The 23,931-nt window shown below is 41.0% G+C and overlaps 1 protein-coding gene across 1 annotated transcript in view; it reads left to right on the forward strand.

Annotated features, from left to right (window-relative positions):
• SORCS3 (sortilin related VPS10 domain containing receptor 3) overlaps positions 1–23,931 on the forward strand; it is a 550,161-nt gene that overhangs the window by 424,455 nt on the left and 101,775 nt on the right. The window contains exons 8-9 of the mRNA XM_090279550.1: positions 12,546–12,635; positions 20,426–20,605. Of these exons, the coding sequence (XP_090135676.1) occupies positions 12,546–12,635; positions 20,426–20,605 (270 nt within the window). The remainder of the gene's footprint in view (positions 1–12,545; positions 12,636–20,425; positions 20,606–23,931) is intronic.

Raw genomic sequence — 23,931 nt, forward strand, 5'->3', positions numbered from 1 at the left:
TCTAATCCAGTTTGTGTGCAATGGGAGCATGAAATCAGCCACTTCCGCCCTCTCCCTCTAGCCTTGCAACCTCTCGAGGCCAGAGAAGATGGCTTAGACTCTCCTCTCTGCAGAGTGTTTCTGGGAGGACTGCACACCTTGTAATAATGCGCAGTGGTAATTCCACTGAACGCAGTTAGAACGGAGCACCTGCCAAGGCCGGCTGTCCGATTCTCCAGCGTAAACGCCTGCAGTTTGCCTGCCTGCCTCCGGTAGCAATGGCTTCTAGATTGCAATATGGAGAAATAATCAAAGCGCGCTTAATATGATTGTGTTTATTATTTCATTGTACTCTGTAATTGCTTCTTAGGCACTCTGCGTGTTTGGGGTGGGAGGGAAGGCGTAGAAATGCTGGCTTCTTTATTCCTTGTGAGGTATCTGGGATGAGTCCTTATGAAGTGAATTGAACATAACCTTTCTGTATATAGTTCTCAGCATTTTCTTTCTTTCTTTTCTTTTTTTTTTTTTTTAAGGATTTTTTAATTTTTTATTTTTAGAGAGAGGGGAAAGGAGGGAGAGGAACATAGCTGCCTCTTGCATACCCCCAACTGGGGATCTAGCCTGCAATCCTGGTATGTGCCTCAACTGGGAATTGAATTAGCAGCCTTTCAGTTCTCAGGCCAGCACTCAGTCCACTGAGCCACACCAGCCAGGGCTCAGCATGTTCTTAAAGATGTGCCCTCAGTCTTTTTCTATGTTTTTTACCTTCTGGTTAATTTTCTTGCTGAATAATCTGTAGTTCTTGGAGAATCATTTACATATTAGCAATAGCTAAGATTTACTTAGTGGTTGGTGTGAGCTAGACTTGTTATTAATGCATTTAATCTTTATGACATCCATCCTATGAGGGAAGTCCTACTCTTAACCTCCATTTCCCAAAAAGGCACAGAGAGGGTAAGTCATTTTCCCAAGATCACACAGCCAATCTAGAGTGGAGCAGAGATTTGACCTAGGCTGGCTAATACCCGAGCTCCTTTCTCAGTCACTGAACTTGTTCTGCTCTTTAAATGAAAAGAGTTACAACAGATACTTTCTTACTTGTCTAAAGCAAATTGGGTCAAGGAGTGTGTAAGGGGCAGTAAGTAGAACCAGAAAGCTTTCATACAAAATAACTGCTTGAACCACGTTTGTGGAGTCACTGACCATGAGGGAAACTAGCCACATAGAATATTTGGATATAGGACCTTAAGAAGACCTTTCTGCTGAGGAAGCTGGGACCCAGGAAGTGAAGGGATGAGGAACATAGCAGATGTGACATCTTTGAGTTCCTGCTTTGTGTCAGGCACATGTTGGGCCTTGTCTTGTAAGTGTGCCTATGGAACTGTTTTAAGATAAAACTGAGATCTGGAAGCAGTTAAATCCCTTTTCCCAAAGGCCCAGAATAGCCAATGCAGAAGGGAGTTTTAGATCCCTTGTCTAGGCTTACGTTCCAGAGCTCTTTGTGAATTTTCACAATGAACAACGAAATAAGGAACCCCAAAGACACTGAAAGATTAAATTTTGGTAACCCAGCTGTAACTCCTGGGCATTTTCCTGAAGCAGAACTGCATTACTGATACGAACCATCTCTGCAGAGATAAACAAACAAACACATAAATAAAACTATAATAAGATTATTGAGAAGTATAGAGTAGACTTTTTGTCAAAAATGTCAAGCAAAAATGAAGCACAGTGTTAATGTCAGATACTGCACAGCAAAAACACATAGTCCAGCCTATGCATGCCGACTTCTCTTGTCATTCCCCCCAACTACCTCTGCTGGAACCAACACCCAGGGACCCACACTCTTGAATCTCTCTTCCTGCAGTCTCTCCAGCTTGCTGGTGATCTTTTTCTTCTTTCAATATCCATCTCTACATTACCACCCTCTCTTCTCTCCATCTCTCCCTTTGTTATTTGAACAGTTCAGCCATTTTCTGGTTTTTCTAATTTTCCAACCTCAAATTCTTCATTCCATTTAGCAAGCAGAATATCCTTTAATATCGAGAACCCAGTCCTTTCTTAAGCACATACACACACACACATGTGCTTATGCATGTCACACTGTGGAGGGTGTTATGGGAGAGTGGTTCTGCCAACATATCTGGAGTTAGACAAACATGAGTTTAAATTTCAGCTCAGCCCTTAGCCATTTCCATGTCTTCGTTGTATCACATATAAAGTATAGACAGAATGAGTCTGGACTCTGCCACAACTGGCAGTGATTTTATTGTAATCCTAGAAAAAGCATGAAAATATGTTGAATAAACTATTATGGTTCAGAGGAGAGGATTTTCCTATTTTACTGACCTAGTCTTTACTCTGCTCATGATACAATAGTATTGTCACTGACCGTATGTTGTCATGTGTATATCTTATGCGTTAGGCTTGTTGTTACATGGAAATGGTGAACGCCATGAGGTCACAGCCCACTGACTTTCGTGATACCTGACGTAACCTGGGCACAGAGTGCTGAACAGGGACTTGCTGATGGACTGGTAAATGTAACATACAGTAGAATTGGGGCCAGTATCCATAATGAGATATATAAACATGATTAATGTTCCAGGAACGAGGTGAATTTGGCCAGACCTTTAATTAATATGTGAATTCAGCAGTGGGTGGGAAAGAAATCTGCTTCCTTGTTTCCCACAGGAAAGCACACTCTCTAATCACCCTTGGTTTCCCATATTGTGCTGTTGCCAACCACTCAAAGTCATAATGGATGTAAAATCATGACCCACTTGTAAAAATCCATGCAATTATCTCTACTTGTATTTTTATGATCTTGACTTAGCAACCACAGGCTGAAGCAGCCTGGCAATGTGGAAAGAGCCTGGAACTTCAAGTCAGGAGTTCTGAGGTTGGCTTTGAACCTCACCTTTTAGTAAAAAAGTATACTAAAGTAGCCTGTCTGGGCCTCTGCCCCTTAATTCCAAAATTGGGATGTAATTAGACCTCACTCATAGGGCTATGTTCTGAAACAAATGCGATTAGGTCCAATAATGAAAATTAATGGCATAGCATGGAGTACTCTATAAATATCAGTTGTTATTACATGGGTGCCGGGTATTAAGACACATTATCTACCCTCAAAGGTATCATAGTACAAGAGATCTAAGCTCATCCACTTTCCAGTAATTCAGTAATTGCTGCTTGTAAGTACAACAGGCAGGTCTCAGAAAAAGAGCGCTGTGAATCAGAGGAAGACAAGATGAAACCCAACTGAGAGACTCGGGTGTGGGAAGGCTTTACTAAGGAGGTAGGTTTGACTTAAGCCACTGTAAAAATCATTGATGCTGGAGCCTTCTAGTGATCTGGGCCAGGATGAACCCGGCCAGGTAACTGATCCTAAACTAGTCATTCCTTGAAAAGGCTCTGCGGTTGACATGTTGGCTTGTTCAGCATTGCACAGTGTAGTGGACATTGCCAATTGAAAGACCCAAGTTCAAAACCAGACTGCCACTTTGGAGCTGAGTAACCTTATGCATGTCAATTAACTTATCATTAAGCAGGGCTGCTTTAATGATGGTGTGTTCCCTACATGGTCATGTGTGAGAACAGACAGTACCTACCAACTGGTGAACAAGAAGCTTGACCCCAACGTTGATGCTTCTGTGGTGGAGGACAGGAGAGGCGTGACCCAGGGCATGCAATGGGGAAACTCTGAGAAGTAGCAGTTGGCATTTCACAAATATTCATGGCTCTCTTGGGGAGGTGGCAGTGTTTTCTGAGAAACAACTTGACAGATGGTTTAAATCCATCCACTGCTGCCCCAAAATTCACTCATGGGGCATGCAAATCCTGTTTGCAAAGTTGGGGTGTAATATCTTGCAGCCGACTCGTATGTCCAAGGCCATCTGAAAATCCCATGTCTCAAAAAGGCATCCATGCTCTTCTAGAAAATGAGTGATTTTGTTTGTCTTGACCTTTTAAGATATTTAAAATATCTTGAATAGATCAATAACATTAATCATTCTTCAAGCAGCCATATGCCCCTGTCATTCATCCCACGTGACTGAAGACACTTCTGTTCTATGGCTCCAGCCGGCCGTTTCCTCCTTGCCTTGTCATAGTCTTCATTGCTTCTAGCCTTTCAGTCTGTGGGTAGCTGTAAGCCTTGCTGGCAAATTTCTGTGCCTCACACAATCAGTAGCATGGGCATATGTGGATCACCAGCTTGATTTCTGCTTTATGGCTGCTATAAAAGAATACCATAAGCTGAGTGGCTTATAAACAACAAATTCATTTCCCACAGTTCTGGAGGCTGGCAAATTTAAGATTAAGGTACTGGCAGATTTGGTGCCTGGGGAGGGCCCACTTCTTGGCCTATAGATAACTGTGCCCTCACGTGAGGGAGGAGAAAGGGAGCTCTCTGGGGTCTCAAGGGTTCTAATGTCATTTGGGAGGGCTCCACTTTCATGACATGATTACCTCCCTTCCTCCAAACACCATCACATTGGGGCTTACGTGGTTTATTTTGTTTTATCCTCAGCTGAGGACATGCTTATTGATTTTAGAGAGAGGGGAAGGGAGGGAGAGAGAGAGGGAGAGAAATATCAGTCGGTTGCCTCTCGTATGCACCCTGACCGGTGACCGAACCTGCACCCCAGTCATTTGCCCTGACTGAGAACTGAACCCAGGATCTTTTCATTTACAGAACAACACTCCAACCAAAACACCTATTGGGGCTGGGGGTTAAGTTTTAATGTATGAATTGGTGGGACCGGGTGGGGAGGGCCAGGCAGGGAAGAAAAATTCAGTCTATCACAATTTGTCTGTAAAAATACTAATAAAATCTTTAGATTCCTAAATACATACCACAGATCATTTCTAATGTCCTGATTATTGTATTTGTTGAACACTATAGTTAAATGAAAAGCATTTTATTACCTCATCTCATTTAGTTCTCTGTAAGAGAAAGATAATTATTACTCATTACATTTTTATAGAAAAATAATCCTGAAACTCTAAGAGGTTCATTACCATGCCTAAAATCACATTTCTGATAATTGATTGAACCAAAGTAAAATCACAGATGTTGCAGATACTAGAACCTTACAGCTTCTTTCTTCTTCTCCTTTTTACCACTTTGTTCTGATTTTATGAAATTCTGAGATACTATATAAAAGAAAGAGGCTAGTGTCTGACTGGAGAAAGATTTCAATTAACTGACCTCATAATTTCCACCTGCATAAAGGAAATAGGCCATGTGACATCTTGAGTCAAAGAGAAAAGCCTGTATAAGCTAGACTCCTTATAATATTTTCTCTAGTTGTTTCTCAGTTCCATCTTTTACAAAATGACATTAAACTCAGTCTGCAAAAAAAAGGGACAATCTTGAAAGAGGAAAGGGAAAGGAAATTGTTTCAAAATTTCTCTTTAGAATTTCCATGGACAGTGTTTTCTTCTTTGTGTGTGATGCTCTGGCATCCTGAATCTAGAGCACTCAACGTAGACTGATTAGGTTTTAACTTTTTATCTATTACTATATTAACTGGGAGTATCCAGGTGCACCCACATTTTATACTTCAGGATGACAGTTTAAATCTGTATTCTTTTTTTAAATTTCTGCACTCTGCCTTTTTACTCCTACCTCCTCAAAAATATATGAGGAGAGGAAAACGCACAGAACTTTCATTTCGAAGATCAAAGGATTAGGTGGGCATCTAATAACTTCTTCCTCTCCCTCTAAATCATAAAAGCCAGAACACTAAGATAAGGCTTACAGCCAGTAATGGTTAAAACTCTGGAAAAATCACTTTGGCTTTGTGGTCTCTATAAATGGTCTTTGTGAAGTCATCCTCACTGGAGCCAACAAAAATTTCAGTCCACTGTCCCTGCTCAGTTCTGACCAGGTGGTACCCCAGCACTTCCCAAAGCCTCCAGGTTGTGCATATAAGCTGTCACCATGGTCAGTCACCAGAAGGCCTCCAAGATGTTGGACTAATGCAGACATCCGTGCTTCTAGTTTAGCAGGGACTGGCAATATGCATTGAGTGCTTAGTATGTGCTCTGTTCAAGGCTAAATCTCTTTACTTAATGCTTTGTGTTTAATCCTTATGTTAACATGTCAATAGGTAGTACTAATATTTTCATTTTCCAGAAGAAATTAAGAAAAATCAATTACCTATCCAGAGTCACCAAGCCAACAAGTGACAGAAGCAGGATTTAAAAAATCAGGTCTGGAATCCCAACCAAAGGTGCTATAATGCTTACAGATCAGAGGGGGGAAATTCAGACTCTTTGAAAATACATAACTAGAAACTTATCAAGTCCTAGTCCTTTATTATATTTGACAAAACACTCAGTGAATGAGGCACACTGATTCTGCTTCTAGTGCTGTTGTGGTCTAGACACGCAGTCTTTGCCCCACACTTTTCTAACTCATCATCTTTTCCCTGCCTTACTAACATCCCCAATAGGCAGTGAAGGCTTCAAGAAGTTTCTTCACGGGGCTGGTGAAGGTGACAGTAGAGTTCTAAGTGTTTGTTGGCTGATGAGTGTGTGGTAACCTCAGTACACATCTTCTCTAGAACATCTCCCCCATACACACACACACACACACACACACACACACACACAGCTTGAGAGAGAGTGTCAGTGTCTGTAGTGTCAACTATCTCATCCCAAATTTATTTTTGGTGAAGCTATTTTGAGGTCATTATGTTAGGGCCTTAATAACAAATTTTTATGTGCAAATCTGTTTCACAAAAGGTTCAGCCTCCGTGAGAGTGCTGTGTTAGGTATCAGACCCACTCTTTCTAAAAACAAGCAGGTAAAAAAAATGCATATTCCATTAATATCATAGAGCCTCCAGGACAGAAAAGGAGCAAACACAAGTTTAACAAACACTGACATTCAAGATGCAATACTCGAACAGAGGAGATGGCTGATAGGGTGTCTTATTGTTCCCACTGCCGTGCCGCAGTTTTGATTCAGGCACATAATGGCAAACCACTTTTGTAAAATGGGCTCAAGATTGCAGAGGTGACATAACCCATCATGCAGAAGCTCCTAGGGTCATCCTGATACTTAGACTAACATCTTGATGAGACCTATGGCTATTTATTGACTCTTGTGACCCAACAGTCAGAAGCCTGTGTCTTTGTTCTTGAAAAAGAAATGTGATTTTTGAAGGAATTATGTAGGTGGAAAGGAAGAGAAAGGAGTAACAACATCAAGATTTATTTTAAATAATCTGAATAGAATTAATGAACAAAGAAATTGGGAAAGTTAATTGTGCATCATAACTTGGCTGGTTCCCTTTTGTTTCTTTACGGAGGAGCAAACAATACAGCAGCTGTGAGTAGTAACTAACCTGTTACTGTATAGGTGGTCATTTCTCTTGGCCTCGACTGATTATTCACATTATAGTGAACCCAGCAAGGTGCTCTTAACTGGAAAAGCTTCTAAATGTCATTTTCCGTGATGGCAACAACTCTTGTGTAAGCCAAATTTATTTCCATTATGGTTTCTCTTATTCTCAGATTCCAAAGCAGCACCATTCAGTCCTGTGCAACAATAGAGCATTGATTTCTCAAGGCTGAGAAATTGATATGAACTCTCACATAGAAATAGCTGCCTTGCTGCTAGGCATCTTATCTGAGAAACTGGAAGTTGAGTGATATGGGATCTATTCCCCTCTATTGAGAGGGACTAGTGTAAGAAGCTTGGTAGTCAGATAAACTAGGGTTCAAATTCCAGATTCACCATTTATTTGTGGTATGTCTCCAAAGACTTAGAAAGCTAGTATGCACACAGGAACAGTGCTTCACATATATTAACTACTCAAAAATGTTATGTTATTAATATTTTTACCTTGTAAGGGAGGTACTAATAATGCTATTAACAATAATATTAATAGTGATAATTTTTATTGTGGATATAAATAATTGTCATGCATGTAAATCACTCATCACATAATTAATACTTAGAAGTGGTAGTTTCTGCCTTTCTTCTCAGATTACTAATGCTCATTTATGAATTCTAGGGACACTATAAGTTTACTTCTATCTATGGCAGGAATAGGCCCAATATGACTCAAAGTTAGTTTTTGGGGGTGGGGATAAATTTCTCTGTCTCTTCAAGGGCAAGCCATCATCCAGAAGCAAGATAGAAATGGAAAAAAAATGGGACATGTCAGGTTAGACTTGGTTACAGCAAGAGTGGGAACAAGTCAGAAGAGACAGATGTGTTTAATGGCCAATGCACTTGTCCAAAGGAATCATTTTCACTGGCCAGGAGCCCAATTAAACCTGTAAAATTGAAATGCAGAAAATCAGATTAATGAGCCAGTCATTAGTGAGGAAAAGACCCAGCTAATTCTGTGTTTAGCATGACGGATGGGCCCAGAGCAAATAATTGGATGACATTCATCAAATGTAAAATAAAAGACATCACTGAAAGGGAGAGTGGTAATAATCTCTTGGATTTACAATGCCAGAAAATTTGCTTGTAAGGAAGGGAAAAGTTCATCAAAATGGATTAATAGTCACTAAACTTCATTCCTTCCTTGTGTGGTTGCCAGAGAGAAACAGAAAGAGCAGAGAGGCAGCAAATGCACTAGCCTGGTATCACCCCAACCTTGTGAGGATTCTGCTCCCAAGGGAGTGGTAAGGCATCGATTTGGAGATAAGTTCCTGTGACCATCCAAAGGCTGGGCCGGAACAGAGAGTTCTCTACATCCATGGTTTAGTTACTAAACAACAGAGGAAATCAAACTCAAGGTCTCTCTAGTTAAGCAGACTAATCACAATTCATTAATCAGTTAGTGAGTATTGACACCTGCTTTGTGCCTGACATTTGGGGATATTCTTATTCTCAATTAAGGCTCCAGGTTAGGCTAGGGTCATATACTGGCCATGACAATGAAAGCCTGTGTGATGTTGGGCAAGTTAGTTGACTTCTCTCAGCCTCAATTTCCTGACCTGTAAAGTAGAAGTGCAATCTATATCTCTCTATATTTTCATATATGTATATATATACTAATACATGTGTATGTGAGAGACGGTTTATAAACTGCTTATCATAGAATCTTTCATGTACTAAGCTTTAACTGCATGGTAGTTATTATTACTCTATTATCTCCCCTCTTCTCTTCTAAGACAACATTATTTTGCAGATACAGTATAAACACATGATCAATTTTCTGGGAATATGAAGAAACATAACATACAAACAGATGCCAGTTACATAATTTTTTAAAAATTTAAGATATTGGAATCAAGGAAATATATTGTTGTTACGGTGAGATGAGTAAGATGGGGTGGAAAACTCATTTTAGTCACAGGAGGAAGAGTGTAAGGTTAGAGCCAAACTTGACTGGGTTCAAATTTGTCTTATCCTGGACAAGTCACTTGGTATCTTACAGCCCCTGTAGGATTATCTTGAGGATTAAACTAGATAATTTATATAAGAGCTACATGCAGTTCTGGAGCATGGAAGATAAACTCAACTGATGGCGGTGAGACCAGCTCTGCTTAGGAATCAGGAGGCCACCACCTTATAATAAGACATGGAGGAATAATCATGGAATGTGTGTACCATAATGGTAAAGGTTGAGAGTGCTGTAGAAATGGAAATAACCAAGTACAGGAGTTGATAGAAGGGAGAAATGATAATGAATTCGTGACAACCCAATGAACTCATGGGTCTTACACTGACATTGAAAGCATCAGTTGGATTTTGATGGTGCAGAGAGAGGCATGGCCAGGGCAAGAGCAGAGCTGCAGGAGCCAGCTTGATATTGCTGTGAGATACTCTGATATATGAGGCACTGGGAGAACCTCTGGGCTCCTTGGGCTTCATGAGACCTCTTAATAGTTTGGATTATTTCATGGTGTATCTACAACGTAATTTCCATCTTCATAATTTAGTCAACCACAAACTCTTCCAGGTTCTGTGTGTGAGCATGTGGGAGGGCGAGTCTGTGCATGTGCAGGCCTCTAACAGGCATGGCTGGGCTGATCACCCTATCATGGGGACCACTCACTTTTCCTCCTCCTCCTCCTCTTTCTCCTTCTTCTTCTCCTTCTCCTCCTCTTCATTCTCCTCCTTTTCCTTCTCCTCCTCCTCCTCCTCCTTCTTCTTTATTGAATTTAGTAAGGTGACATTGGTTAATAGAAAAATTATATAAGTTTCAGGTGTACAATTCTATAATGCATCATCTGTATATTGTATTGTGTGTATACTACCCCAAGTCAAGTCTCCTTTTATCACAATTTATCCCGTGTATATGTGTTTCTACCTTCCCCACCCCCCTTTCTCTGTTCTTCAGCCCTCAGTGATTTGGCAATCCCAAGGGCCCCAGCCTTGCTGATAAGAGGCCCGGGGGTGCTGTCATCTTGTTCCTTAAGGAGGTGACCGGGTCTTCTGGGGAAATGCATCTTTTAATTGCTGAGCTCTGGTTAGCATTCAGAGATGAGACTTGTCTTCTCTGATACCAGTCTAATTCAGGGTGTCCTATGGGGAAACTGACTTTTAAGCATGTAGTAAGTGACCAGAGGATATATATTTGAATTTACAAACTATTACTAGGTACAGGGTCTCCTTTGGGGTGGTGGTGAAAACATCTTAGAACTACTTAAGGGGGTGATGGTTGCACAAAATTGTGAATGTGCTAAATGTTACTGAAGTATGCACTTCAAATTATTAATTTTATGTTATATGAATTCCACCTCAATTAAAAAGAAGTTTATCATTATTGTAAATTAATATTCTGGGGGAGACGCAGGGGTCAGGATAGCTGAGGAGCACAGTGGCACGGAGGTGTATGTCAATTGTCATTGAAGTTCTAGTTCTGTGCTGCTCTAGATGTGGACCCCAGACCAGCAGCTTTAGCGTCATCTAGAAACTCATTAGAAAAGACAGTTCTTAGGCTCTACCCCAGACTGATTGCATCAGAGACTCTGTGGGTAGAGCCCAGCAGTCTGAGATTTAACAAGCTTTCTGAATGATTCTAATGCAAGCATAAATTTAAAAACCGACCCAGGTTTGAGGTTGGCAGATACATTTACATGTGTTGGTTTTATAATAAAAAAATAAAGCCAAATTAAACTGACTGTTTGGAACCAAGGAGTATATTTTAATCTGAATCTATGTAGTTGAGATTTATTTAAAAGAGAGGGGAAAAAAAAAAGGTTTCTCAGCAAAACTCATTGATCTTAATATGTCAACACGCTGCCTCTAAGCCAATGCAGAACAATATAGATTCCGAACAGATGTCTTATATAAAAAAAAAAAAAAGTCCCTGAATACAAGACAAAAATGATTCTAATTAGAAAATAGAGATATAAGGATAGCAGTGAACATCAGGGAGAAAACCAGTCTCTCCTCTTGGTTCACAGCCGAAATCTTTGCACCAACTTTTTGCAAGGTTCTGCCTTCACGTTCCCTCTAACATCTGCTCTACCTGGCAGCTTATGGTGCCTGATTTGTGGGCTTCCAATCTGTGCAGAGCCAGCGCAAGCCATGGGAGGTGCCTCTCTCAGAGTGAGGAGCGATGGGTGGATTTCAATAGAGATGTTAGACCCCTCCTGCTCTCAGCAGCCGCTGTGGACGGGCGCCAGGTTTGGACCAGAGTAGGAGGACTGGTTTGTCTCCAGCAAGTGCTCAGGCCTAATGAGAACGGAGCGTGTGCCTCCAGCAATTGCCTCCTGAGCACAGCAGCCTGGTTGCTATTGTCATCTGACTATTTTCTCATAACAGGCTATGTTGTCTTCTGTTGTGAATATTAATTTCCCCTGAGTGAGGATGATGGGGCCGAGAGCAGCCATCTGCAGAGCTGTGCCATGTTGGCAGGACTTTCCCCCAAGCCCATGCCAGGGGATTGTTTCTTGGAGACGTTTCCAGGTTACTGTAAGAATTCATCCTTTCCCAAGTAAGGTCACGGAGCCTATCCCTCTGGCCATGACAGCAGAACTGGAACTCAAACCCAGACTTCTGACTTTTAAATCCAGAGTTCTTTCTCTGGCTTTTGATGCCTTTAAGTAACTCCCTAAATATCTGCTTCATGCATTAATTTTTAAATACAAAGGAGAAAATATGCTCAAATCAGAAGTAAAGTTAATTTCAAAGTAATGAGAACTTTAAGCAAGAGTAATTATTCAAAGCAAGAAAAAAATTCCTTTGGCTATCATGTCATGGCTGCAATGGATTAAAAATTGTTTAAAAAAAATAAGTAAAGCATGGATACAGCCCACATTGATAGCTCCCCTGTTTTCAGTTGAAAATATTTATTCGATGTGTGCATATGCAGAGCATAGTGACCAAACACAGAGTCCCTGCTCTCCCAGAAAGTGCCAGCCATGGGGGAAGACTGTTGTCATTGCCCACTTATTCTCTAAATGTCATAACATGGGAGCAACGCAGGATGCCATGGGATTGGAGGTTCAAAGCCAGCAAGGGATATTTTCTAAAAGATTGTCACGAACATTTTGTGGCTATTGATGGAATGGCTAATACCTTCCCACTTGAGCCATGATCCATGGCCCCAACTGACCTCTTTGTGTTTCCTTATTACCCAGGTGACAACTGGAGGAAGAGCCACCTACTACGTGTCCTATCGAAGAGAGGCCTTTGCTCAGATAAAGCTGCCCAAATACTCGCTGCCGAAGGTATGCACCACCGCCTGTCCTGGGTCCTGCCAGCCAAAGCGGCAGGGAGAAGCTGCCCTGTTAGGCTGTGGGAGGTTTGATTCCTGCCTGGGAGACGGCTGGTATTCAGCCTGACTTAAGCACCGCAGGGTTTGGCCTCTGCTGATGTCGCTGAACCTGGGTTCCATGTTCCCCTCTCAGCAGGGTACAGAGGCAGGAGTTTTAACTTGCTGTGACTCAAACATCCTGCCCACCCTTGGGTCATTCCACAGGAGTGGTAGTGAAAGGAGCACCAGCTTTGGAATCTCTTCTGGGGACTCCTTCCTTTTGTAAGGGCCTTACTGCCCGACGGATGGATGGGCTCCCAATGACCCAGGCAGGAGCACAGGTGTTGCAGGTGTGTGCGCATAAAGGTGCACAGCTGAGTCTCCTGCTCTTCTCACTTCTCCCGACATTTTAAAGCTAAATATAAATGCACTACCTATGCTTCCACTCCCTTCTGCTGCTCTGAGTAATGAGAAAGGAATAATTTAATACAATTTTAATATCAAATGATGGCATGTTAACTCCTCTATTGAAAAATTATAAAACTTAACTCTGTGGACCCCATTTCCTATGAACAATAGGCTTTTGGGAGAAGATGAATCTTAGAACCTCAGTGTGAACATTGACAGAACATCATTTCATCGCCTAATAAGGCTGCAAAGAAGCAAAGTCTCAGGGTGACTACATATCAAATGTAATGTTACAAAGAACTGGGTCTCTAAGCCACTGCCAGGAAGCATATGAAAGGCTACCTGAGTTTAGAGATAGGAGGGATTATGAGATAAGAGGGTGGGTGATTGTCTACCCTCTGTTTTTACACATTCATTTATTCATGTATGCATGTTTCACTCCATTCATTCATTTGTTCCTTCTTTCATTCAGCCATTGAACTCTTCTTTCTAACATTTCAGCTTTTACCCTGTGCCAGGCACTGAACTAAGGTCTATGGATACAGTAGTGAATGAGACACAACGAACCCTACTTTCATGGGGCTTATATTCTGGTAGATAAGAGAGACATTGAGCAACCCATTGCAGGTGTAGGGTATTATAAATATAGAAGCTCAAGGGCCATCATGGCATTAGAGTTGGAGATACACAAATATGAGTGGTTAAGGCAAGTTTCCTAGAGAAAATTATGTTTAAGCTGATTAAAAAAATAAGAAGTTAACTGTGCAAACAATATTGGGGAAGCCAATAGGAAATACATGCATGGGCCCTATTTTAAGAGAGAGTGTGGTCCATTCAACAAACTAAAAACTGTCATGTAACTGGATTTCAGAAAGACTGGTGAAGAGATGAAGGAGCTGATGAGGTGGATAGGGGCTGTATTAAATAGCCTCAGAGGTCATGGGAATCAGTTTCTCATTTTCTCTGCCCTCTCTGCGATTGGCTTTAATAGGACTACTGTGCAGTATTGTTGTTGCAGAATGTACCCAACAGATTTTCTAAACCCAAGGAGGAAAAAGACGTCGCTGCCTGGAGAAGATGAGGAAAGGGATGTTCTTAATCATGCTCTTTCTAAAAGAAAATGACCCCTCACAGGAACCTGAAGGTTTCTATGTGCTGGCCTAGGAATAGAGTTCCAGGAACTTTCCAAACCATCTTTTCAAGGCAGGGCCTGGTCTGTGTATGGGTGCATAGTTTATGTATATTTTAACCGTCTGGGGAAAACAAGTTCTCTTCCATGGATAGTGTGGCTGCAGGTAGGGACACAGGAAGCTTGGAATTGATCACAACCCTAGAACACTCCATTAACAATTAGCAAACCAAGGCCATTTATGGTGGTAGAGTGCCATCCACGTGGCTCCTTTTATAGAACTTCATCTAGAGCAGCTTCTCATTAATATGAGGGCCGCTGTGAAAATAGCTGGATGGTTATCGATTCCCCGTTATTAGCTGACATTGGCTCAACTTTTCATAGAAGGTGAAGACAGTGGGGCGGGAGGGAGGTTGGTTCTTCCCATTTTTAAAAATGGAAATGGCCTTTAAGCAAGTTGTTGCTGTTCATGTAGTTCTGTGGCTGCCGCTGGGCATCTCACTTAAAAACAGAAACAGACAAGCTCCCTGTCATCCCTGCCCTCACACCTCTATTTCCAGCCTCTCTGATCGGAATTTGCTTGCCAGGGGCACCCATGGCTTTGGAGTGTTTTGCAGAGAACAAAATGAATGTCAATAATAAGCAGCGTTACTAGGAGCAGCGAGCTCATGCCAAGTCCTCCAAACCCAGTCCCTGGGTATTGGATTGGCAACTCAGTCCTACAGGCATGAGAAACACAGCAGAGGGCGGGGAAAACAATGAAGGCAGGCCCTGGTGGTGCGGGGAAAAGGCGACAGAGCTTATGAGCAGACACCCTGAGCTCTTATGACAGCTCTGCCACATACTGATCCATGAGCCCCAGCCTCCTCATCTGTGAAATAAACATCATCATACTATTTGACAAAGTTGTGAGGATTCAACCAATGGTCCGTTGCTGGTCAAGTGGAAAGTGCTGGATGAATTGAAGCCACAATTGTGACCCAAGGGGAGATATGGTCGATGCTCTCAACCTGCTGGCCGTGGAGAGCTGTGCTCCTTATGGGATCACATCCCAGCTTGCCCTCAGACTCAGTGTTGCCTGAGTCCCTCCCTTTACCGCCCTGACTCTAATACACCCTCTTCTGTCTCTTACATTCTGGATTTATTTTTACAAGAGAAAAGTTTGATTTCATGTTTGTTTGTGTGTGGGACTCAGTTTGTTAGTGAAGATGTTGAAATTTACCTGAGTCCTGTGCTTCTGGAAAACAGCAATCAATAAGAAATCCTCCCCCGACCTTTTGTGTTTCTCGACATGGCTTACTCCAAAGACTTCCCTTTGCCCATTGCCTTGATAAGATGCCCACGTACCCCGTCTTTACCTTTGACCACGCCAGATTCCCGTTCTTGGTCTCATAAATGATGGGCTGAACTGTTTCTCCCTACTGACCAAGCTGTACCAAATGCTTGCTAATTTGACTTTACCAACTTAAGTTCAGCTTCTCTTCTTCCCTCAGGCCCCTAAACTTTGACCTACTCTTGAGCATATGTGAGCACTGGGAGCTTAGGCAAGCATTGCAACTCAGAACAACCCCTCTTAACAGCCCCTCTGAGAGTCACCGGCTCTAAGGAGAACCATTTCCTGTCTAATTGTGGAATCAGGCCATCTGTTCACCCAACTCCTCACACTCAATTCTTTGTAGCCTTGTTGTACTTCTCCCTGTAAAAGTAATTCTTTTCTGCCTTCCCTCTGAGGTGCTTGCAGATATCATGATCAATAGTCTTTTCAAATAAAATCTTTTTAGCTAAGTCTGGGTTTGTTTCCATTTGACAGGAGAATACAGTTAATCCTGTTTCGAATAATAATAGGGAAGAGAAGGAAATATGGCTTAGAAAATGTATTATAATGTATTATAATGATAATGAAAATGATATCAAGCTTTTTCTTAATTTCCTCAGGAAAATTTTTCTTAATTTTTACATTTCCCCAAATGCCGATTAGTCCTTCCTTGCTGTGGCCTAGCCATGCTTCTTAAAGAGTTATCTGTAATTCTAACCTCTTTTCCCACTTGCTATTCGTGCATCAACCCCCTGCCAGTTGCCCTGGACTCTGCCACATCCATCCCACTATTCCTCTAAAAATCTAGCCATTGCTGCCAGTGACTGCCCACTTGTCCAAGAGCCATCTCTAACTCTTTATCTTTTTATCCCTCTCTGTATCATTTGACACTGTCGGGGAAGAAAATCCATACTTGATAGTATTCCCTTTGGTGATATTTACTTCTATTTTTCTTTCCTGGATCCCCTTACCCTTACCTGCCTTTAAACGTTGATGTTTTAAGTTCTTTTTGCATTCTGCACAGTTCTGGTATGACCTCATTCCTTTTCTTCACATGGGTGGTTCCTATGTTCACAGCCTCAGTCCTTATCTCTCCACTGAACTCTGGACTGTGTCTACAACTGCCTCTTCAAAATACATCCCTTAGTGGGTCCATTTAGCAACTGCAGGACAGAGCTCAGAGTCTCTGCTTTATATCCCTTCTATCTCTTTCTTCTCCCATCGTTACTTACTCCATGTATTTATTCAATACGCTTTTGTTAGATGTCTGTCATGTGCATGATGCTCTTATAAGCACTAGAAATAAAGTGAGAAATAAGAAAGGCGTCATCCCCCCACTCCCGGAATTTACAGTCTAATGAGAGAGGCAGACATCAAACCAATGATTGAACAAATGAATATTTAATTATGATTTTAATGACTGCTCTAAAGAACATACAGGATTTTCTAAGTCATATATCTGAGATGTTAAAGATTTGTCCTTCTCCCTTACCCCCAATAGACTCTACCTCCTTAATATTTACCTGGTCTATTTCTTAGCATTCTTATAGAAAACCTGGTCCTTAGTTCAGGCTCTCAAGTGTTTGCAATTACCTAGAATCTTGTAATGACCTTTTAAGCCTTTTTTCCTGCCCTGCTTAAATCCACTCTTTAAATTTACTTCTTCCACAATGAATGTGATCATGCAATGAAGCCAACTTTCACCAACTCGATCTCTGCATTGATCAACTCTAATCTCTTCTATCTCCTGCTTACAAACTTGCGTAGCTTTGTACTTCTGGGTAAACTTTGGTGTACTATACAGAACCCCAGGTGATGTGGCCACTCTACCTTCACTGTCTTCAGAAGAAAACTGCTTTCAGGCTCTTCCAAGTTCCACACATTTCCTTGAATGATCAATCCACCCTTCTTCTCACCTATATTAGCCTTTCTACTCCTATTGCCAGTATCTCTGGGTAGCACTTACAGGTTCACAGAAGATCACAAGAGCATGTGATGTCTCCACCACCAGGTGGGCATCTTCCTGAGCTTAGGCTCTATATTTGTTTCTCTCTGTATTTATATTATGGTGTTTGGCACATGGTGTATGCTTAATAACATAGGTCTTTCCATAATAAAGTTACATTAGGCCCAGATTATAAGAAAATGTTTCTGTAACAGGGAAGTACTTTCACTATTTTCTCCTAGGAAGATCACAGGTTTAGGTTTTCAAAAAGCAACTCTCATTCTCCCCAATTACTCTGTTGGGAGGGAATGGGGGACTGTTATTTATAATTGTTTTAGTATTAAGGTGACACATTCTTTGGAATTAGATTAGGGTAGAAGAATTCAAGAAATTAGCTTTATTATCCTTCAGATCCCTGTTAGACTAAATTTAACTGACAAGTCTCTTCTTTGTTCTTGAAGACTTACTATCCGGGTTATTATTGGTTGATCTTATTCAACCATAAGGCTTGTGAGGAGAAAGGACACACTCTTCAGAGAGTGATTCCCCAGATTGCTTGCACTAGAATCATCTGGAGGGCTTATTTAGATGATAGAATCTAAGACTCTTCACAAGACATACTGAATGGGAACCTCAGGCACTGGAACTCATGAGCCTATATGCTATTAAGATCTCCAGGTCATTTTGATGCACATTGAAGTTATAATCCCACTGGTATGGAGCTTAGGTTCTTGATTAGGGTAGTCTTGGATTTAAATCTTACTAATGTCATTTATTAGCTAAATGACTTTTTTAGTATCTAGATACTAGAAAGCAGTCTTTCACCCAAGAGCCCGCAGTACCTGTTCACCAGGTAACATAGCCCCAATGCAGATCTACGGTAAGATGCACTCACAGCAAATCCGGCTGCCTCTAAGTCTGACCGTGCCCCAGTGTATAAGTTGTTTTTCCCCCCACTTATTTTACATTAGTTTAGTCTAAAATAACTTAGCTCATTCATTTTTATGACCAAAACATCTGGGAAAAGCCAGGCATTTCTATTGCGTTTTTAACAGGGTAAGTGAATTTAATCCGTATTTCCTGCAGCTGCTATTTTCCCTCCTACCGGGTTCTTGGGCTTTTATTTCACATCAACACAACACCATGTCGTCACATGGTTTTAAAGAGTAAGCCTTGTTTTTATTTTTAAGCAGCTCAGCAGGAACCTGTAAGGCGTGTAAGCACAAATGAGCAAGTGAGGTCTTAGTCAAGGTCACCTAGGGGGTTCAAGGCTGGAGACTGGGGTGTGACAGAAAGTCTCTGATGCAAAGATTTCGAACTTGCTTTCTCACTTTCCCCATGTCCCAGTTTTCCAAATCAAATGATCTTGCTCCTTTTGAAATCATCTTGGCGGAGCTTTCCATGGTTCTGACATTGTAGACATTGCTGCCTCCTTTTATTGTTGAAGCCATTTCTGGGAGAGGTTGTCCAAATAAGGTAAGAGTTAGATTTAGCCTGATTATCTACTTACTGTCAACTCTAATTACCTGTGCTCTTATTACCAGTACATTCTAATAGAGCGATGAGGGGTGCTCCCCTGCTCTCTCGAGATGCTATTATTTTTTGGCAGGTACATCTACGTAGTTATGCATTTTTAACAACTCCTATTTTTTCAAATGTTTATTCTTTTTAGCATTGCCTCCTGACAATGTAAACTCCTTCAGTGAGGACTTGAGTTGATGATAATCTCTGTATAGTGCTTAGCCACATATGTGAACTGATTTTTATAAACTGTTTTGATTTCTGAACTGGTAGATTTGATTTTAGAAATGATCTATTCCAGGAATGCAAACTAAAGCAACCTCAGGGAACAGGGAGTGGCAGATTATAAATCTGGGTATATAGGACTGAGACTCCAGTGATTCTACCTACAAGGCTACATTTTCAGGTATTTCAAAGAGACTGTGGTCAAAGCAAACACTTGTGATTTATATTTATTTCATGGGTCGTTGGTTTGCAACTTATAATCTGGAGGCTATATATCCCAAATGGTTAGAAGCTAACAATTAGTTTAGTCATACCACTGAGGTTCAAAACATGGTTCTGACACTCACTAGCTATATAATTTGAAGCAAGTGTGTGAATCTCTATTTCCTTAATTTAGTCCTCAATAAATATACTATCCAATTATAGGATTATTTGGACTTCAAAGTGAACGTTAGAACATTGCCCAAATGTTAGCTATTTTTATTGGTAGCCCAGCCTCTTCACTATTTTGGTAAGGAAGTTGAAATTCAGGGAGACTGATACATTTAACAGAGCTTACATTATGACCCAGAACACTAAGTTCCTAGTTAAGTATCTTTTCCTCTTTATCAGTAATTTTAAAATATTATTTTATTAACAGCAGCCCTTCCCTTACCTTTTGCTTCTAAAACATTATACAGAAGTCTACTATAAAGCAGATTTGAGTGGTTCTGCTCTGGTTGAAACAGGGTTGGAAGTCCAGAGGTCCTCCCAGAGTCCATGCCTCCCCATCACCCTTCTTGCAATCCCTATGACTCTGAAGATTCCACAGAAAACTGTGAAAACCATTACACTGAAAAGTTGGAAAACATAAATGAAGATCTAAAAAGGGGACAAAGCCTGTCTTGGCACATGTGTGTATTCTCTTGCAAGGCTGTATGTCTGTTAGCACTCACACTACCTTCCAGATATAAAAATAAAAAATGAAAGTGGATGAATCCCTTGAAACCATGGAAAATGATACCCACCAAAGCCCCTTATACTGATCTTGCTGTCACTTAGCAAGGAACAGAAATCATGAGTTCATAATTTATTGCCTTGGCCCGACACAGAATTGTTTAACGTTGCCTATAAATCAAACCTTTTCTCAACCATTTTATAAGTCGTGGAGATTACTCTAGGTCCCAGTGGGCAGGGAGATAAAAAGATCTGCTGCCTTACAGGCCTTCCATCTTCTTGCAGGACATGCACATTATCAGCACAGATGAGAACCAAGTGTTTGCAGCAGTCCAAGAATGGAACCAGAATGACACCTACAACCTCTACATCTCAGACACACGTGGGATCTACTTCACCCTGGCCATGGAGAACATTAAGAGCAGCCGAGGTCTAATGGGAAACATCATTATTGAATTGTATGAGGTATGGAGCCAAGATTGTCACACACCTGGACCTACCGCTCTTTTTCATGAGTCTTAATGGTATAAACACAAGCATGGGAGCAAGTCCTCGGTCAGATCTCACTTGTGCCACTTAGCAACTGTGTCACTTGGGCAAGGGCCTTAACTTCTTTGTGCCTGGATTCCCTCACCTGTACAATGGAGGTAAAATATTTATCTGAGGAGATTATTGTGAGAATAAGAGATAATATTTGTGAAGCATCTAGTGTGATGATTGACTTAATAAACCTTCAACAAATGGTATATAAAGTTGATGTTCTTCTAGGTATGAGCATAATTGCAAATTAGAAATCAAGGTACTTCACCTTTGTGATCTCTTACGTATATTTTTCAACTTTATGCTTCTTATGGACTCTAGGTAGTATTATTTATATACCTTAAATTATTTGTAAAATCAAAATAATTTCGTGAAGATCAAACATTGGCTGTGTGATTTAGAAAAGGTTTTATGGACAAATTTTATGGGAAAATACAAGCAAACATCAGTGATGGATGTGAAAGTTTTCCAAAAATGCCACCAAATGCCGGTGTCTGGGTATGAAGAATGGTCTTGGCTTACATGGAGTTTTTCTTTTTAATATGATTGCCTTGAGTTTGTACTTAAATATATTTTAAAATGATGTCATGACTATTTAAAGAATAGTTTATCTAGGAAAGCAAGTGACTCCATATAGGAACTAAATTAAAAAACTAATTGTCTCAGTGACCCTAATGATGTAGTGCATTTTTATACCTCTAGTGCTAAGTGTGTCCTTTGACAATCTTAGTCATTGTGAAGGTACTTGATTGAGCACCTTGGTGTGATGTATTGATTTGAGCAAAGAACGCATGTCTCATTATTTAGCATTCACTGGTGACTGGTGGTCCAACCCACATAGGCTGTGCTGGTTGAGGTCATTTGTTCATATCAAGGACAAGTTGTGTGTTGTGGGTAGAGCCTCAGGTGGTTTGGATGAGCTGCTGTCTTGTGAGTTTTTCTCTCGGAGGAGTGGGAGTGGCTTTCAGAGCAGAGGGGTCAGAGCATGAGCTTCGGTTTTACAGTGGTCTCCTCTGAGCAGCACCTGCCAAAGATCCCACATCTCTTCACTGGTGTCTGCGTTGTCTGCTCAGTCACTGGTAGTGAGAGAAACATATAAAATTCTGTTCTTTTACTAGGGTAGAAGGAGGGTTACACAAAGATGGGGTAAATGGAAGTATATTTTAGAAAAGAGAGAAGTGAATGTTATTAGTTATTAATAAAATCAGTAGAAATATCCTGATTTCCTAAAGTGGCAGTTGGCAAGTACTAAAATAATTCCCTTAACAACAAGGTTTATTTGTAAAGTCACCCAGATGTCTTCCTTGAGTTATAAAAACTGGTAAAGATGATGAAAAATGTATATGAGGGGGGACAGAATTATCTTCTGGAGGCCAGGCCCCTTGTAGTACAGGCTTCCCAGCTAGGTTAATATCCTAGGAAACCATCTGTATCAGTGTGCCAGCTGGCATTGTTGTGAGAGGCTGCACTCAGCTTCAGTGAATTTTTTTTTTTTAAGACTTGTTCACTTGGTGGGAATGCAGACTGGTGCAGCAACTGTGGAAAACAGTATGCACCCCAATGTTCATAGCAGCACTATTTACAATAGACAAGTGCTGGAAACAACCTAGGTTCCCATCAGTAAATGAGTGGATCAAAAAACTGTGGTACTTTTATACAATGGAATATTATGCAGCAAAAAAAGCAGGAATTTATACTTTTTGCAACAGCATGAATGGAACTGGAGATTATTATGCTAAGTGAAATATGCCAGTTGGTGAACGACAAATACCACATGATCTCACCTATAAGAGAAACCTAGTGAACAAAAATAAACTAATGAGCAAAATAGAACCAGAGGCATGGAAACATGGAACAGACTGAAAGTTTCCAGAGGGGAGGAGGAAGGGGGATAATGGTGGAAAGAAGGTGAAGAGACTAGTCAAAGAACATGTATGAATGACCCAAGGACATGAATAACAGTGTGGGAATTGACTGTGGGAACAGCGGGTAGGCTGAGAGGAGGAGGGCAAAGGCAGAAAAATGGGACAGCTGTAATAGAATAACAATAACATTTTTTAAAAAGAAAAGACACAAAAGGACTCATTCAACACATTTGCCCATTTCACGATGGGTGATTTACGAGTGCACCTGCCCACACCGTGCTGAGTGTTCAGCAGTTTATGACCAAAAACGGTATGACCCCCATGTCCCACCCTCCCTATTCACCCCACTTTGCCTGGAGCAACTTTTAGTTTGTTTGTTTCTCTGGATGAAAAAGTCCTCAAAGGGAAATGTTTTGCCAATGTTGAAGAGGTGAAACAAAAAACAGCAGAAGCACTAAAAGGCATCAAAATCGACAAATTCAAAAACCTGTTTTGAGCAGTGGAGAAACATCTCAATAGGTGTATTGCACCAAATGGAGAGTACTTTGAAGGTGACTGAAGTTTGAAGAATAAATACATACTTTTTTTATTTTAAAAACGTCTGTTTTTTTTGGGCTCTTCTCATAGCTGGCTTTGGAAAGCTTCTGTTTCCATGGCTCCAATCATACCAGGAAGAAGAATATACTTTGTTATTGGGCAATAAGTCACTGCTCGTGGGAAGGTTTGAATGCATGTTCACAGGACTGAGGCCACTCAGACCAAATTCCTGTTTTCACATGCGAGGCTATAAGGATAAGAGAATTAGCCATGCTCCTGTGGCCAGACCCAAGAGGAGGGTCGACATTGCTGCAGATAATCTTTCAATTGAGAATTCCTTTCGTCTCTCACCCTATCAGTAATGGTGAGTGAGATTGCCATTGTGCTGTTTCTTTCCTAAGGGAGCCTGAAACTCCCTGGTCATTTAGAACAGTGAGATACTCCCATCTGAAATGGAACATGAATCAAAATGAAGAGTGTACTTTTTTTCTTGTGGCTGAAATCAGTCTTGCATTTCTGGTCCTGAGTTAAAAATGCAAAGTGTCAATGTAAGATGTCTCAAGCAAGGCAACTTCTCTAAAACCAGCACTACTGAGCTTTTTCTCCATTCAGTTTTATTGGGGTTTATTGAACCCCTACTTTGTGTTCAAGTCTGTCAGGAAGACAGGAGAAATGATGGCTCTTACCTTCAAGGAGGTTGAACTCTGTTTGTTGGGCTTTGAGGGGTCAACAAAAAGTTCTTTTTTTATCTGCTCAAGATTGGAACCAATTGAGATGGAGACAGAGGGGAAAAGTGGAGATCAAACATCAGCTGTATTGCTTTTTCAAAAGTTGTGTAGGAGAAACTGA

Source organism: Furipterus horrens, unplaced genomic scaffold (genome assembly GCF_987537825.1).
Source record: "Furipterus horrens unplaced genomic scaffold, mFurHor1.1.pri manual_scaffold_5, whole genome shotgun sequence".
Classification (NCBI taxonomy): Eukaryota; Metazoa; Chordata; class Mammalia; order Chiroptera; family Furipteridae; genus Furipterus; species Furipterus horrens.